Source organism: Danio rerio, chromosome 22 (genome assembly GCF_052040795.2).
Source record: "Danio rerio strain M-AB ecotype USA chromosome 22, GRCz13ab, whole genome shotgun sequence".
NCBI classification, from domain to species: Eukaryota; Metazoa; Chordata; class Actinopteri; order Cypriniformes; family Danionidae; genus Danio; species Danio rerio.
The window spans coordinates 2,685,976-2,702,496 of record NC_141042.1 but is presented as its reverse complement, the minus strand read 5'-3'; the positions used below and the strand labels follow the sequence as shown (position 1 = coordinate 2,702,496).

General features: G+C 38.4%; 2 protein-coding genes across 6 annotated transcripts in view; both read right to left on the bottom strand.

Annotated features, from left to right (window-relative positions):
- The window catches only part of zgc:113220, a gene marked incomplete in the record, with an annotated part of 51,551 nt that overhangs the window by 19,822 nt on the left and 15,208 nt on the right, over positions 1–16,521 (bottom strand). The window contains 1 exon segment of the mRNA NM_001430989.1: positions 7,470–7,568. Within this exon segment, the coding sequence (NP_001417918.1) occupies positions 7,470–7,524 (55 nt within the window).
- si:dkey-4c15.14 overlaps positions 10,736–16,521 on the bottom strand; it is a 231,553-nt gene continuing 225,767 nt past the window's right edge. The window contains exons 1-5 of one of the 5 annotated variants that reach the window (XM_087302115.1): positions 15,860–16,051; positions 14,966–15,037; positions 14,738–14,793; positions 14,437–14,662; positions 10,736–11,651 (exon numbers count right to left, since the gene is read on the bottom strand). In XM_087302115.1, coding sequence (XP_087158241.1) covers positions 11,053–11,651; positions 14,437–14,662; positions 14,738–14,793; positions 14,966–15,020 — 936 coding nt within the window. In that variant the 5' untranslated portion in view covers positions 15,021–15,037; positions 15,860–16,051 and the 3' untranslated portion in view covers positions 10,736–11,052. 5 annotated transcript variants of the gene reach the window in all.

The window sequence follows — 16,521 nt, the reverse complement described above, 5'->3', positions numbered from 1 at the left end:
AAGCAGCTAATCAAGCTCTTAAAAGAAACTTTCTGGAAGGTGTGTTGAAGCAAGTTGGACACCGGCCCTCTACGACACCCTTGATATAGATAAAGAAAACAAGGTGAAACAACATTTGCAAATTGTTGCTATTTCATATATGATGCTCAAGGGGGTTTCTGTAATTCTCGTTATTCACAGTAAGTGTGCGAGCAGTTGATATGCTGCATTCCAGACTACTCAAATTGGGAGTTTACCTACTTCCTAGTTGGAAATAACGTCTAGGACGCTGCTAGAAGGTGGACATCTGACTTGTGTTGGATCTTCAGATCTGAATGACTCTGAAATTGCTGCATTGGTCACATTGGGTGGTTTCTTTCAATTATGGACCTTCATGTGTTTAAAAAGGTCTGATAATTCTATGAAACTCTTCCCACACTATGTACTATGTGTACGATTTCTCTCCAGTGTGAGTCCTCTCATGTGCTTTCATGTATTCTAAACGACCGAAGCCCTTGTCGCAGTGTGAACACTTGAATGGTTTCACTCCAGTGTGAATCACATGGTGTCTTTTCAAGTCACCAGCTCTAATGAAAGTCTTCTTGCATGCAAAGCACACAAACTCTCTCAGCCCAGTGTGGATCTTCTCATGCGCTCTTAAATGTGACCGATGTGTGAAACTCTTCCCGCACTCAGAGCATGAATAAGGCTTCTCGTTTGTATGAAACCTAAGATGGCTCCTCAGCTCTGAAGGCCTCAAAAATGTTTTGCCGCATTGATCACATTGGTGCGGTTTCTCTCCAGTGTGGATCAGCATGTGTTGATTGAGGTGTGATGATTGACTGAAACTATTCCCACACTGATCACACGTGAATGGTTTCTCTCCAGTGTGGATCCTCTCATGTACCTTCAGATGTCCTGGATAATTGAATCTCTTGTCGCAGTGTGAACACTTGTACGGTTTCTCTATAATGTGCATCCTCTGGTGTCGTTTCAATTCTGTAGCTGTAGTAAAAGTCTTCTCACACTCGCAAACAAACTCTTGCATACCAGTTTGGATCTGCTGATGTCCTTTAAAATCATATTGAGCTGTAAAACTTTCAGAGCAAGAATAAACCTTGTCCTTCGTATGAACTCTAAGATGGACCTTAAGTTTTGAAGCCCTCAAAAATGTTTTGCCGCATTGATCACACTTGTGTGGTCTCTCTCCAGTGTGGATCTTCATATGTTGATTAAGGTTTGATAATTGTCCAAAACTCTTCCCGCATTGACTGCATGTGTACGGTTTCTCTCCAGTGTGAGTCCTCTCATGTAGCTTTAAACTTTGTTTATTTGCGTAACTCTTTCCACAAACAGAGCATGAATGTTGCTTCTTTGTTTGAACGCTTCGATTGACCTTCTTGGCTTTGCTCAGTTCTGCACTCACCCCCTCCTTCACAAGCAGATCTGAAAATGAAAAAATATATATTAACAGATAGTCGATAAAGCATGGACATCCTTAAGGGATTAGTTCTACTAAAACTTCTCGAGGAACAAAAATTAGGGTTAAAATCGCGCAGTGTGAACCTTGTTGCAGGTGTTTTTTTTTATTTAATCCTCAGTTTTTTCCCCTGCCAAATGAATCTAGACAGGGTCTTATTCAATTCTGACCAATGTGTTTGGGATATTTCTATAAGGAGACTTTGAAATAAATAAAGATAGAGGAAGGACGTGCAATCTTAATGCGTCAATTCTTTGACTGAAGCTCAGAAAAGAAATGGCATTTCATCTGTGTATAAATTTTTTTTACATTTATTAGTAGAGGATCATAATTTACTTTGGCTAATGTTGACATTTCTTTTGTTCTTTGCTTGAATTTCAAAATATTTCAATGATTTCTATTCCCATTTCGGATTAAATTTGACTAATAGTTACTGGAGGCGATGCGGTGGCGCAGTTGGTAGCACGTTCGCCTCACAGCAAGAAGGTCGCCTCCGGGTGCTCCCGTTTCCCCCACAAGTCCAAAGACATATGGTACTGGTGAATTGGGTAAGCTAAAATTGATCGTTGTGTGTGTGTGTGAAAATGAGTGTGTATGGATGTTTCCCAGTGATGGGTTGCAGTTGGAAGGGCATCCGCTGCATAAAAACATAAGTTGGCGGTTCATTCCACCGTGGCGACCCCAGATTAATAAAGGGACTAATCCAAAAAGAAAAAGAATAAATGAGTTACTGGGGCAGTGGCACCTGCAGGCATACGGCTGTACGCACTGTGCGTACCTACCATGAGAGGGCGCGAATTAATGCCGCTTTTTAAATTTTTTTATTACATAATTTAAAATGATTATTAAACAGTATACAATACGATATATTGACAAAGCAAGAAGGAATGACAACAAAAAAGGTGTGTGTTTTAAAGTGTGTATGTACTTGCATGGTGGGAGATGGGTAAAGAAATCTATTGGCTTTAGTTTTACTGGCGGTTTTTCCGCACCTAAAAATCACCATTAGATAGCTATTGTTTAAAATAAGGTTAAAATGAGTAAACGCTCTGTAAAACAGCTAAACTTAATTGCGACATCTGGAAAAAAGGGCTTAAAACTAATGAGGCAAAGGCTGTTTCTCAATTCCAAGAAGGCAGAGAACGGACTTGTGTTCTTGTGGAGATCGGTCTTGCCAGGTGTCCTCGGAAGAACGAACTCAGGAGACCGCGAGGGCAGAGAACGGGTCCTTTGAGAAATGGGATGCTGCGTTCTTCCTGATGGTCATGTGACCTTCACGCGTTTTTAATGTAAATTATTTAAACATTACAGCATTCATACAACGATTTATTGTTTCCCCCCTCTTCAAAATATATACTTTGCATAAAAACATTATAAATATACTCTGCACAATATAAATAAAACAGATTTTAATACGAATTTCAGCAAACAAACAACCCTTAATGTGTTTATTCCTTTATTAAGATGGCCATGGTGATGTTTACTTTCACCGTTTCATTTAGGGAAACTCCTGATGTAAATAAGTGATATCTCTGAACTTTAATAATAAATCTAAATAAAATGCTGCGCTTCCCACCTCCAGTCGCAATGACTTCTGGGACTTCCAGAGCGAGTTCGGTGCTCAAGTCTGCATCGTTGCGTCCTCGATATCAAGATCACATCCGGGAAGTTTCACACGTCCTCCGTACTTGCGGTCTTGAGTATTGGAACTGAACTTAGGCAGCTGATGATGACGTTTCACGAGAACACGAGGACGCAAGACTGCTGAAGAACGCATATTGAGAAACAGCCAAATACTGATCTCCCACACGGGGTGGAGACTGCAGTCTCATTATCAGCACCTGAACTGGGGAACCCGTCTCATTCATCAGACAGGTCAGATCCAGCTGCTGCGCGGCCTCCTCAAACAGCTACCATTCAAGGTGTTTTAAACAAGTTTATCTGACAGGCTGGCATAAATAAGCAGACATCTCCATTCTCACGAGTTTTTGAATTATCTCACACTTCCAACCGAGTTTGTTCTACCGAGGTAAATGTTCAGTGTTGTTGTGAATATGCGAATTTGTAAACATCTGTCCTGCTCTTTCAAATTATTTGATTAAATGAATCAAATTGTAATTGACTGGGAAAACCGTTTAATTTAGGCTTCTCCGAAACTGAACATTTCACTTTAATTTAATTTAGCCTAGATTATTATTTTATTTGACTGTTCAGTTTGTGAATATTGTATTATAGCATATTGCGGGTATTGAAGCACTTCACTTCAAATGTTATTGGTTCTTCTATTTTTACTAGAAGATAACTGACCAAGAAACATATTTGAACAAAGAGACAAACAACAGGCAATACGAAATTGGTTTAAAAAGACAATTTTTCCAAGAAAAATATACAAATTTTATTTTGTTTGCGCCCGTCTACTCAACTGTGCGGGTGGAGGATTTTCGGTCAGTGGAAAGGATTTAATTAATGCTTCACTAATTGTATTTTATCACAATTATCTGTCATATATTGGCAAATTTTTCAATATGTGATCATTTTAAAGATTATGTCTTGAGCGTCTGATTTTTTCTTGGTGCTTATGTGCTTATTACATTTAGATTTCAGCGAAATATTAAAATTAAAAAGGAAACAAGTTATGTTATAACAAATGCCCTTGAATAATGCAGCCTTTGACAGCAAGCATCAGTGTTTCTTGACATGATTGGCGGAAGGGGGCGGGGCGGTGCTGGATTTGTGCGTACCTTGGAATAAAATCCTGCAGGCGCCCCTGACTGGGGGTGTATATTTCAAAGATAGGGTCTGTGTTTTTTGTATGTTTCATTTATAACCTGCATAGGAACCAAATTTCTCCAGTACATTCATCCGTTCGGGAAGTGAAGTTGTGGGTGTGCTTAAATAAATCAAAATATTATCTGCATCCTTGTCGCAAGTGTAACGCCAACACAGTAATCAGCATCTTTAAGCTCCTAAATTTAAGTGCTATTTTGGGAATTCCACCTGGATTTTGCCTAACCCAAACTCAAAAACCTCCCAAATCCACATGCAGAGGTGTACATGCAGAAGTTTGGTTTCAACTGTATGTGTTAGCGCAAGCAAAAGCAAGCAGCTGAATACTAAATGAAAGTAAGCTAATGTCAAACCCTGAAAGTAAGTAAGCAGTTAGCAGTGAAAACACAATCTGATCAGGGTCGAACTGCACTAAACCGAACTACTCAGTGGAAACGAGGCTTTAGACTTCACGGATCATATATAAACACAAACAGCTCATCACAATCCAAAGACAAAGGAAAACATGAAAATGCATCCTACTTCGTATTTTATCATCATGTATATGTTATCATTTCCACAATTATGCTAAGTAAGCGTACTTTCACACCTGTGAATGGATTCAGTTGTTCCGAAACAGAGATTACAATTGTTACATTGTTGCTCTTTGCTCTTCGAGCGGTTCGCTTTCACACTGCAAAGTTTCTAATCGGACCAAAAGAGCTAAAACAAGTCACGTGCGAGTAAACTCTTCTCACATTGGTCAGAGTGTCAGGGTTTATTTTGCAGCGTCCCGCTAAGCTGTCAGGAGAGGTGGTGGTTTGGTGGTGATTGACAGGGTGCGCGCGCAACGTGTCTGAGGAGAGACGCGATGGGGAGGGGTGAGAAGGGTGCACGACGATGCCTATTTGAGGACCGGGAGGGAGACGCGAGATTACCGGGAGATCATCCCTCGTTTGCGGGCATCCGGAGACTCGTGAAACTTCCCGCCATACTCATAATTCTCTCTTCATATAGCCGTAAGCCTATTACATATCCATAAAACAGAGTGATATAACCGCGCTCGGATCGTATCGCTTTCTCACTGTAATCGAACCGCTCCAGGGTTCGTTTCAATCGAGTCGAGACCACCTCATTCAAGCGATCTCGGAGCGTTTACTTTGGCGCGGAACAGATCGCGATTGCCCTATTCACATATGCCAAACGAACCGCGCTAACTGGGCAAACGAGACACTTTCCGAAACAAAAGTGTAGGTGTGAAAGCACCCTTACACAACCTGTAATGGCTGGATCTGTAGACGCTCTACTCACTGTGATTGTTTTTTCTGTGTTTTTGTAAGGAAGATGAATCCGTGAAACTCTTCCCGCAATCAGTGCAGCGATGCGGTCTCTCTCCGGTGTGAGTCCTCTCGTGTGTTTTCAGTTGTCCTGAATAGCTGAATCTCTTGTCGCAGTGTGAACACTGGTAAGGTTTCTCTCCGGTGTGAATCCTCATGTGAATCTTGAGTGTGTATGTGTACTTGAAACTCTTTCCACACTGAGCGCAGATGAAACCAGTGCAGATGAAATCAGTCTGTGACCGAGTTTCTTCTTCACTCTTAACATGTTTCTCCTCATCTTCACTCAGTTCTTCGCTCTCCTCCTTTACAATCACATCTGGAAAGTAAGTAAATAAGTTCATTTTAAGAGGCGAGTTTTCAACAGTTTACTAAAAGCAGACGACGCAAGGCTCAACAGTGCGAGCATTTCACTTGCATTGTAAGATACACTGTAGTGACAAAAGCTGCACAATTTGTGAATAAAAAAGATGAATGTTAAATCATATTTTACAAACGGTAGTACAGTTCAAATAGTTGCTCAGTTATTCACTGCTGTGATTAAAAGACCAAAGCTGCGTCCCAAATGGCACACTATGCACTCATGCACTATGTACTTATGCACTTACACACTCAACAGGATAGTATATGTATGTAGTGTCGTCCCAAATGGCACACTAATGTTTTTTTACTAAGCGGAAATTCAAACCGTTTCACTAATGATGTTTGACGGTTGCCAAATCAGTGAAATAAACGACCGAATTATCAAATAATACCTGCTGTGAGTAAAACCGCATTCACCATCGGGAGGCGCTATAATCACTCTCGTAGGAGAATTTTTCTTTCACCATCCAAAATAAATAAAGTTATCCAACATGTGCACCTGATAGCTCCGCCCCTTCCTCTACGTTAGCAAACCTGCGGTCGTTGAGTGCGTGAAGTGTCCATCATTACACACTTCATTATACCGGCTGAATGAGTGCATCATCCGGGTAATTAAAGTGCACTTATTATTTTTAGAGCTTGCACTATTTATACTACAAAATGGCGTAGAATAGTGCATAAGTATGCGATTTGGGACGCAGCACATGACTCCTTGTGTCAGTGAGTCTGAACAGCCACGCTGCATTGTGTCGCATCGCAGCCCTAATCCACCCCCCAAAATTGTAAACCAAGTGGAAACACTGGAATTGATGTTTAGATGTGCACTGAAAATAATCTACATGCCAATAGTCTGTTATCATCATAGCGCCCCCTTCTGGCAGGTGGAGGTTTTTCACATATCAGTGATTTTGCTGTGTTATTTCTATATTTACATCTTTAATGTATATTTACCATTCATTCATTTCTTTTCGTCTTATGTATCCAGGATCGCCACAGCAGAATGAACCACCAACTTATCCAGCATATGTTTTACACAGCGGATGCCCTTCCAGCCACAACCCAGAACTGGGAAACACCTATACACTCATATTCACACACTAAGGGCAATTTAGTTAATCAATTCCACTATACTGTGGGGGAAACCGGAGCACCCGGAGGAAACCAACACGGGGACAACATGCAAACTCCACACAGAAGTGCCATTTGAGCCAGCCGGGACTTGATCAAGCGACTTTCTTATATTGCCCATTGTTCTCTGTCATTTTAAGGCCACCACCCCGCCTGCATGTGATGTCCCTCTCAACACTGCCTTCAGCTTTAAATGTTATTATTATTGGACATTTGTTTAGAATTGCTGTGCTCATATCAACAACCGTGTTAGTGATTCTAAATTGAAATGAACATTGACATATATCCAAAATAGATGATGGGTTTTGCTGCTGATGAAAGAGAGTACTAAATTAAGGGTGGCCAGATGTGTGTGTGTGTGATTAAATATACTATTCTTCATCCTCGTTATTGAAGAGTGATGAATAAACACAAACCTATTAGTTCTTCAGTCTCTTCCTGTTTAATTCTGCAGGGTTCTGGATCACTCATCTTCTCACTGTCCTTCACTTTCACTTCTTCCTGATAGTCTGATGGGAAAATTCCAGTATTTATAGCTTCAATGCAGGTGGAGCGTCATTGATTGTGGCAGAGCTTCAAGAGAATAAACAGATTTGCTTAATTTACACTCATTTATTAAATAAATCTTGTATCTAAATATCTTATAGATACTAAATATATATCTTGTAGATCATTAAATAGCTGATTACTCAAGTCTGTTATGGATGTGAATACAACAGTATAATGAATGGATTAAAAAGATCTTTCAAGGAAAATATTTCAGCAGCTTTGATAATATTGATAAGCTGTCACACAATAAACAGCAGATCAGCTCATTTTATACTGAGGATACGTCTCTAAACGTAACACTTACGTAGAAAAAAAGATCTTATGCTTTCCTCTCAGAGCTCCTCTCTGCACTAGAAATTAGTCGCAGATTGTCGCTTTAATAAACTGTAAAGTGTGTTTTATTGTTGTGTAAACACGAGAAAAAGCGTCAACGACTCACCTCAGCTCTGAAGACTCGACGCTGAATGAACGCATCGGTGCTGACGTCATCACGGCGAGGCGGGAGCAACGTAGGGTCGTCAAAAGCGGGGCTGATGTATCAGAGAATTACATTATTGACTTTTTTATTTTGTATGGAAAATATTTTATCCATAAACAAAAATTCTCCTGTTCGCAGCCTTCTTTTTCACATTTTTTAATAGAAATTGATGTTTTTATTAAATCTCTTAGATTAGTTAATAATAAGAAAAGTGATAGATTTTTAGTTCTCTATGATAAATATTTTGGAAACAGCACGGATACATAAGTCCTCCTTTCCTCTTGCTGTATTTGTGTTATGTATATGTTTAATTTAATTTATTTATTTTTTCTCCCTTTTGTTTCTTTTTTTATTTAATTTTAAAAGTTTATATTGTTTATCCTGATCAGTGTGATCAGTGATCAGTGAAGAGAGCATGGTTATTACCTGAAAATTTCAGAAAATCCAACAAAATAAGAGATCTTGCATAATGTTTATCCTACAAATTCCCAAATTGCTAGTTATTTTGATATTTGTGTACGATCTGCAGTATACATGAAGAGACTTTATTTTACTTATTCTATAGTTGCACTCACATTAAACATCTTTGGAATAACATTACTCTTTATTTATCGTCCTTATTTAAACATGATTTAAATTTGTCTATAAAAGATATATTTCTGTATTGTACTTTTTTGTGTTACACTGTAAATTTTTTATAGACAAAAATAAGTTCTTAAAAACAATATCTATATTTAATGCTTCCCTTGTTGAAATTTTGTACAATATTAAATCTCTTAAGCTTATTAATAATAATAATAATAATAATAATGTTTCTTAAAGCTTATGATAATCTTTTTTTCTTAATTATTGAGGCTTTGTCATTTTTTTTCTCTTATTTTTTTTTTGTTATTGTATTTTTCTTCAATGCAGTGATGTTATTATTCTTGTATTCAAAAAAAAAAAACAAATTAAAAAAAGGATCGTCAAAAGCTGGAAGAATGAGTGTAAAGATATTTGTCACTTGTTTTTTATGTTTTGGGATGATTTAAGCTCATATTGCTTTTCCAGTGGTAATTTGCAACTTAAGGAAGATGTTTTTTATTTTGAAAACCAAAACAAGTCGTTAGAAGCCACTGCGAACTTTCTTATACTTGCTGGGAAATTTTACTTTCACAAACAGAGGTTGCTTTAAAAAGTCCAGTCTTTATTAAATTTTTGTGAAATAGAACATTTAATTAAATCACTTAGATCAGTGGCTCTCAAACCTTTTTCATCAAGTACCACCTCAGAAAAAAAAAATGTCTCTCCAAGTACCACCAAAATGAGCAGTATTGAAATACAGTAGCGTAGTGGGCCTACTAAAGAAGCTACAACTCTGCAAAGTAAAAAAAAAAAAAAAACATGGCAGGTTACCTCAGAAATATAGGCTATATGTCATATATGTACGGAACCCCGGAAGGGACGTAGTGGAGGAGAAAAAAATTGGCTGGGTGAAAAAAAAAAATGGGTGAAAGAAAAAAATGGGAGGGAGGAAAATATATATTTCTAAGTTTTTGCGTTCTCTCGCAAAGATGTTTTGCGCTCACCCGCAAAACTGTTTCTCCACAAACACTTCCTGTTCACTTCACTCACATTAACCCCCCTATTTTTGCCGAAATTCTCCTGTATTTTACCATTCTATCCCACTTTCTTTACATTACTGTGCATCGATCGTCGCCTTTCATATGCTAACTCTGAATCAGCGAATGCATGTATAAGCGCTGACTGACAGACGCGCTCCATACAATAAACTGATCCTAGATCAGCGTCTGTACGCGCCATTTAAAGGAACACTTCTGTTATCAAACAAGTGAGTTTATTGTACTGAGCGCGTCTGTCAGTCAGTGCTTATACATGCATTCGCTGGTTCAGAGGTTGCAAAGGGAAAGGCGACGATCCACACACAGATTTAATGTAAAGAAAGTGGGGTAGAATGGAAAAATATGGGAGAATTTCGGCAAAAACGGGAGGGTTTACATGAGTGAAGTGAACAGGAAGTGTTTGTGGAGAAACAGTTTTGCGAGGGAACACAAAACATCTTTGCGAGATAACGCAAAACTTTGCGAGGGAACGCAAAACATCTTTGCGAGGGAGCGCAAAACTTTGCGAGAGAATGCAAAAACTTAGAAATATATATTTTCCTCCCACCCATTTTTTTTTTCACCCAGCCAATTCTTTTCTCCTCCACTATGTCCCTTCCGGGGTTCTGTATATATGGCATATTATGTACATCATTTTTGATAAATTTCGAAATATATGTAGCATGTACGTGACATATATCGTTCCTCCGTTAACCACTAGAAGGAAGTCCGCGTACCGCTAGTGGTACACGTACCAGTTTTTTTTAGTATTATGTCTATTGTTGTCTATTGTTGTTTTTTTTTATGTGACTTATTACATTTAGTATACTTTATCTTGCCTCTTATATTTTAGTATTATGTCTATTGTTTGTTTTTCTCTCTTTTTATGTTGCTGCTGGTCTCTGTGAGTTACCAAACAAATTTCGTTGTACAACTACAATGACAATAAAAGTTCTTTACTTTACTTCTTTACTTTACCAGTTTGAGAACCACTGACTTAAGAGATTTAGAAAATAAGAAGTGTGCTTCTTTCTTGAGCAAATATGACGAGATCTTTTAAGCTACTTGAATGTTTATTTTTTTATTGCTTCATTTCTCAACTTTTTAAATATGCATTTCATTTTGATTTTGCTTTTGATCTCGTGTATCTAATTCTGCAGTGTGTCGACGCATTAACCACTAGGCTATTGGTGCACTCAACATCATACAGGCCAGAGATTTACCATGCTGTGAGTGAGTTTACCTCAGAGGATGACAGAATGATGGGGAGAGAACGTAAACATAGTTAACCTAATCGTCATTTTAAATACAAGCAGGAAAAATGGTCACAAAACAAAAAAATATGAACAATTCTTCTCATTTGTAGGAACACTAAGATGTCTCTTCAGCTTTGAAGGACTCAAAATGCTTGGCTTCATTGATCACATTTAGTTTTTTCCCTCCAGTGTGGTTCTTCATGTGGTTTTTAATAGTTGACAAATGTGTGAAACTCTTCCCACACTGAGTACATGTGTACGGTTTCTCCCCGGTGTGAATCCTCTGGTGTTCTTTCAGTTCTCCAGCCCTAAAAAAGGTCTTCCCGCACTCAAGGCACACATGATCTTTCACACCAGAGTGGATCTTCTGGTGGTATTTTAAATGTGACTGATGGTTAAAACTCTTTCCACACAAATAACATGAAAAGGGCTTCTCCTGGGTGTGAACTCTAAGGTGGATCCTCAGATTTGAAGCAGTGAAAAACGCTTTGGTGCACTGATCGCACTTGTGTGTTCTCTCTCCAGTGTGGATCCTCATGTGACGATTGAGATGTGATGAGCGAATGAAACTCCTCCCACACTGAGAACATGTGTATGGTTTCTCTCCAGTGTGGGTCCTCTCATGTCGTCTTAAACTTGAACCGTGTGTAAAACTCTTTCCGCACCAAGAGCATGAGTTTGTTTTCTCCTGTGTTCGGACCTTCGGGGCTTTGTCTGAAAATGAGAAAAAATATAAGCGATAATTCCTCTAGACAGTAATTATGCATGAACATCATTAAAGGATTCGTTTTGCTGTAAGGGTGTCACACACAGGATGCACTGCGACACGGCGCGAACATGACAGTTGAAAGTATCAACCACCAGACGCGCCACTCTGATCTCACGAGAAAACGTAAGTATTTTACGTTTTGCCAGTTTAGTGGTTAAATCGTACAAATTTGTACGAGTTCAGTCGAACGAAATTGTATGATTTTAAAAAAGAGGTGTGGCACCTAACCCAACCTTCATTAAGGATGAGCAAATCGTACTAAATTGTACAAATTAGATCGTACAAATTCATACGAATTAGCCACTAAATCAAAAAGTTATGAATTGCCGTGAGATTGTGTTGGACGCGCACATTCGTATGCTATTTAAAATGAAATTAATCAGATGCCGTTCTGTGGTGCGGCAGAAATATAAAAGGTGTCCTGAGTAGTGGTTGGGCGCCACGGACAGCCGCCGACTTGCAGTGCCGATGTGTGAACCCTAGGGATGTAACAATATTGTAAATACCATCATACCATAATAGTAATTTTTTTTCAATATTACTGTAGGCGCATGACTCAATAAAACTATATTTCTGATAAAAGTTTGCTCAGGCGAATGAAGGAAACGGGAGGTAGCGGGAACTACAATTCCCATCAGCCTAGGCGTGGCCATCATCCTTTACGGTCTGTTGTCGCTACAGATCCAGTAATGCGGAAATGGAGTGTGTGAACCTAAAGCAGGTTTTAAATCGGATGTGTGGAAGCATTTCGGTTTCTTTCTAAAAGATACGAAAAAGGAGAAAAGGTGACAGACAAAGAAAAAAACAGTATGCAGGCACTGCCAGACTGTGGTGAAATATAAGTCGGGGAACACGACTAAAAACAGTCATGGGGACTGCAGAACACAGCACACTGTTCAGATTGATGCAGACATTGACTTGTACCGCAAAGAGATCTCTATCTCACTCATGGCTTGTCCTCTCAAGTGGTGGAAAGACAATGCACAGCGTTACCCACTGCTGTCAACCTGGGCCAAGTCATATCTCTCTTGTCCCAGAAACCTCAGTCCCAAATGAGAGGGGTTTTTTGTTGCAGGGGACATTGTAAATGCCCAGAGATACCAGCTTTTACCAGATTATAGTTATATGATAAGTTTCCTTAAAAAACCCATCTCTATCCAAGTGAGTGAGTGATTAAATGTTGAATGTGATGAGTTTTCAACAATACTAAATTGAAACTTTATTTTTTCTACATGGTTTAATAGTTTTTTTGTTATTAAAATTGAAAAATTGAAGTTCCTGTTTTAAAGCTTACAGATAGATGGCTAATTTGTATGTCATTGATATGTTCAGTGCTAAGGTAAATAAACACTTTTGGCACTTTTTTCGAGTCTTTTCATTAGTTTTGCTTTCCTGTAAATCAGGGGTTTTCAAAGTGTGAGGTGCGCCTCCCCTGGGGGGCGCCAGAGCATGTCAGGGGAGGCGCGGGAAAAATATTATATAATAAAAACATAATTATTAAGTTTAATTATTATAAGTATTTTTATTTTATTTAAACGTTTTAATTAAACAAAGGAAAAAAAAAAATACGTCCAAAATAAGAAAACCTTTATTACCCAGAAGCCCATAGCTGTGAATTCGCTTCTGTTTGGCGAGCCCGCCAATACAGGTATATGCCTGCTAATACAATGGATCGGTTTCTGAGACCCCCCGATTCAAAGCCTTCAGGTTCAGGGCTTAAACCCAAAAGACGACGATATGATGATCAGTATTTGAGTTTAGGATTTACGTGGACAGGACCAGCTGATGAACCACGACCTTTATGTGTGGTTTGTCAAGATATTTTGGCTAATGACAGCATGAGACCCGCTAAACTTCGACTGTTTTGACTGGGATGGACAGTTCTTGGATCTGTTCTATTCATATTGAACCATTATCCTAGTTTTAAAAACGTTATATTAAAATACTTGTTATTACTCTGTAAATTATTGCACTTTCATGCAAATGATGATAAAAGTGAGTTAACAGTCTGACATCTGTGTCTTTATATATGTACTGTATATATATATATATATATATATATATATATATATATATATATATATATATATATATATATATATATGTGTGTGTGTGTGTGTGTGCGCGTGCGTGTTTGGGAGGAGGGGGGCGCCAATGGATAAGTTGTGTCAAAAGGGAGGTCCACTGTCTTAGACTTTGAAAAACCCTGCTGTAAATTACTCAATAAATACCGTACCGTGCCATTCATACCGAGGTATTACCGTACCGTGAAATTCTGATACCGTTACATCCCTAGTGTACCCTGATAGAAACCTAGGTTTAGAATTCTAAAACGCATGGAGCGGCGCTTCTGGTGTGTGACCTCCTATCCCACTGACTCTATTGCCCACCAATACACCCCCCACTCCCCTCTAACTTATACTCCTCACAATCACTGCACTGTTTAACATTTGCACATTTAAAATCTGCACATATTCATTGCACTGATTGACTTATTTGAACTGTACATACCCACTGCACATTTGTCATCATGTTTATCAATCTTTTCTATAACTGCACTTTATAACTTATACCTGTATCCTGCACTTGCTGCTATTGCACTGCTGGTTGGACCTAAACTGCATTTCGTTGCATTGTACTTGTACATGTGTAATGACAAAAAAGTTGAATCTAATCTAATTTAATCTATAGCAGGGGTGTGAAACGTATGACTTTCAATGATCTACTTACTGTGAATGTTCTTCATGTGCTTCCGTAGCGAACATGAACCCGAGAAACTCTTCCCACAAGCAGTGCAGTGGCACGGTTTCTCTCCAGTGTGAGTCCTCTCATGTCTTGTCAGGTGTCCTGACCGACTGAATCTCTTGCCGCAGAGTGAACACTGGTACGGTTTCTCTCCAGTGTGGATCCTCGTGTGAGCATTGAGAGAGTGTTTTTGGCTGAAACTCTTTCCGCACTGAGTGCAGGTGAAACCTTTTATGGTGTTTATTTTCATCAAAGAACTATTAGGAGTTTTGATTTCACTACTGACATGATGTTTCTCCTCATCCTCACTCAGTTCTTCACTCTCCTCCTTCACTATCACATCTGAAAATGAGTGAATGAGGTCATTATAAGAGGCGGGTTTTTAAGTTTATAAACAGCAGATGTCGCTCTAGCATGCCTAGACAGTGCAAACTAAATCTGAAGAAATGCTTAAAGCTTTACAACCTCACTGTTCTTCAGGCTGATTATTGAAGAGTAATGAATAACCACAAACCTATTATTTCTTCAGTCTGTTCCTCTTTAATTCGGCAGGGTTCTGGATCACACATCTTCACGCTGTGCTGATCTGAAGACATCAATGTAATGAATGAAAAATAAAATATTGATGAGCTTTAGACTATAAACACTTATCAAACAGCCATTCAGGATCAGCAGATCAGCTCATTTTATATGGAGTGTTTGGAGTAGGCATGAGCTGGTGTGGGATCCTGACGGTATGATAACCTCGGATAAAAATATCACGGATTTACGGTATTGTGATTACTGTTTTAAAATACATTCTTTTTAAATGTCTGTGTAAAAAACACACCCTTTTTTCCCCCTTTGAAAACAATATAGACTATTAAAAGACTATATATTTCAAATGAATTGACTTCTCCTGTCTTCATTAGTTTCAAAAACATTGATGTCTTTAAACGTTAATCTGCATCTATGGATATCTTTTCCGCTGAAGATAATGTTGTCTTAAAAAACATGTAAATAAAAAAATGGCACACATACTTTTGGAAAGGTATTACAGAAAATTTTGGCAGTTTTAAAACCTTGACTTTTCCAAACCGTGGTATACCTTGAAAATGATAACTAGTAACTAGTTTGGATGATAAACGAATTACACTAATGTCCTTTGTGTGTGCATAGAAATCTTGATATAGTTTAATAGCTAAGTGTTCATAACCAAACAGAAGCTACATTGCTAGCATATCCAACGTTAAGTTGCATGTGAAGAAACTGACAAGAGACCAAAACAATTGACAATGAAACCAAAGTTTTCATTGTTAATTGATATATCTGCCAAACTAGCTTAGTATTACATTTATCATATACATTTTTGCAATATTATAACTCCAAACGTCAAAAAACGAACAAAAATATGTGGAAAAACACAAACATATTTCCCCTCAGATCTCCTCTCCGCCTGCTGTATTGTTTTGGTCAGCAGACACACAGATAGAGGTGAACTCAATGCAGAAACTAGTCGCAGATTGTCGCTTTAATAAACTGTAAAGTGTGTTTTATTGTTGTGTAAACACAAGAAAAAGCGTCAACGACTCACCTCAGCTCTGAAGACTCGACGCTGAATGATCGCGTCAATGCTGACGTCATCACTGAGAGGCGGGAGCAACAGTGGATCAACAAAAAAGCCCCAAAACGCTGCCTAAACAATTTCTACATGTAGACAAAACGCCACTTTATTCAATCGTTTGAGAGGTGAAACACTGTTTATAAGGCACTTTAAAAGTTAAAATTACAAAATTAAAAGATAAACGTCATGAATGACAGATTTACTGACTAACTACTATCAATAAACAAATGTTTATAACAAAGTACTACAAGATGATTCGTAAAAATCAATAAAAGCTTAAAAAAATAAAGAAAAAAAAGTATCACATTTTATGTAGTTGGTATCAGGGGCGCCTGTAGAATTATTCCAAGGTACGCACAAATCCAGCACTACCCCGCCTCCTTACCCTAATCGTAAAAAACACTGATGCTTACTGTCAAATGCTACATTATTTAATGGCATTTTTTTTTGACATAATACGTTTAATT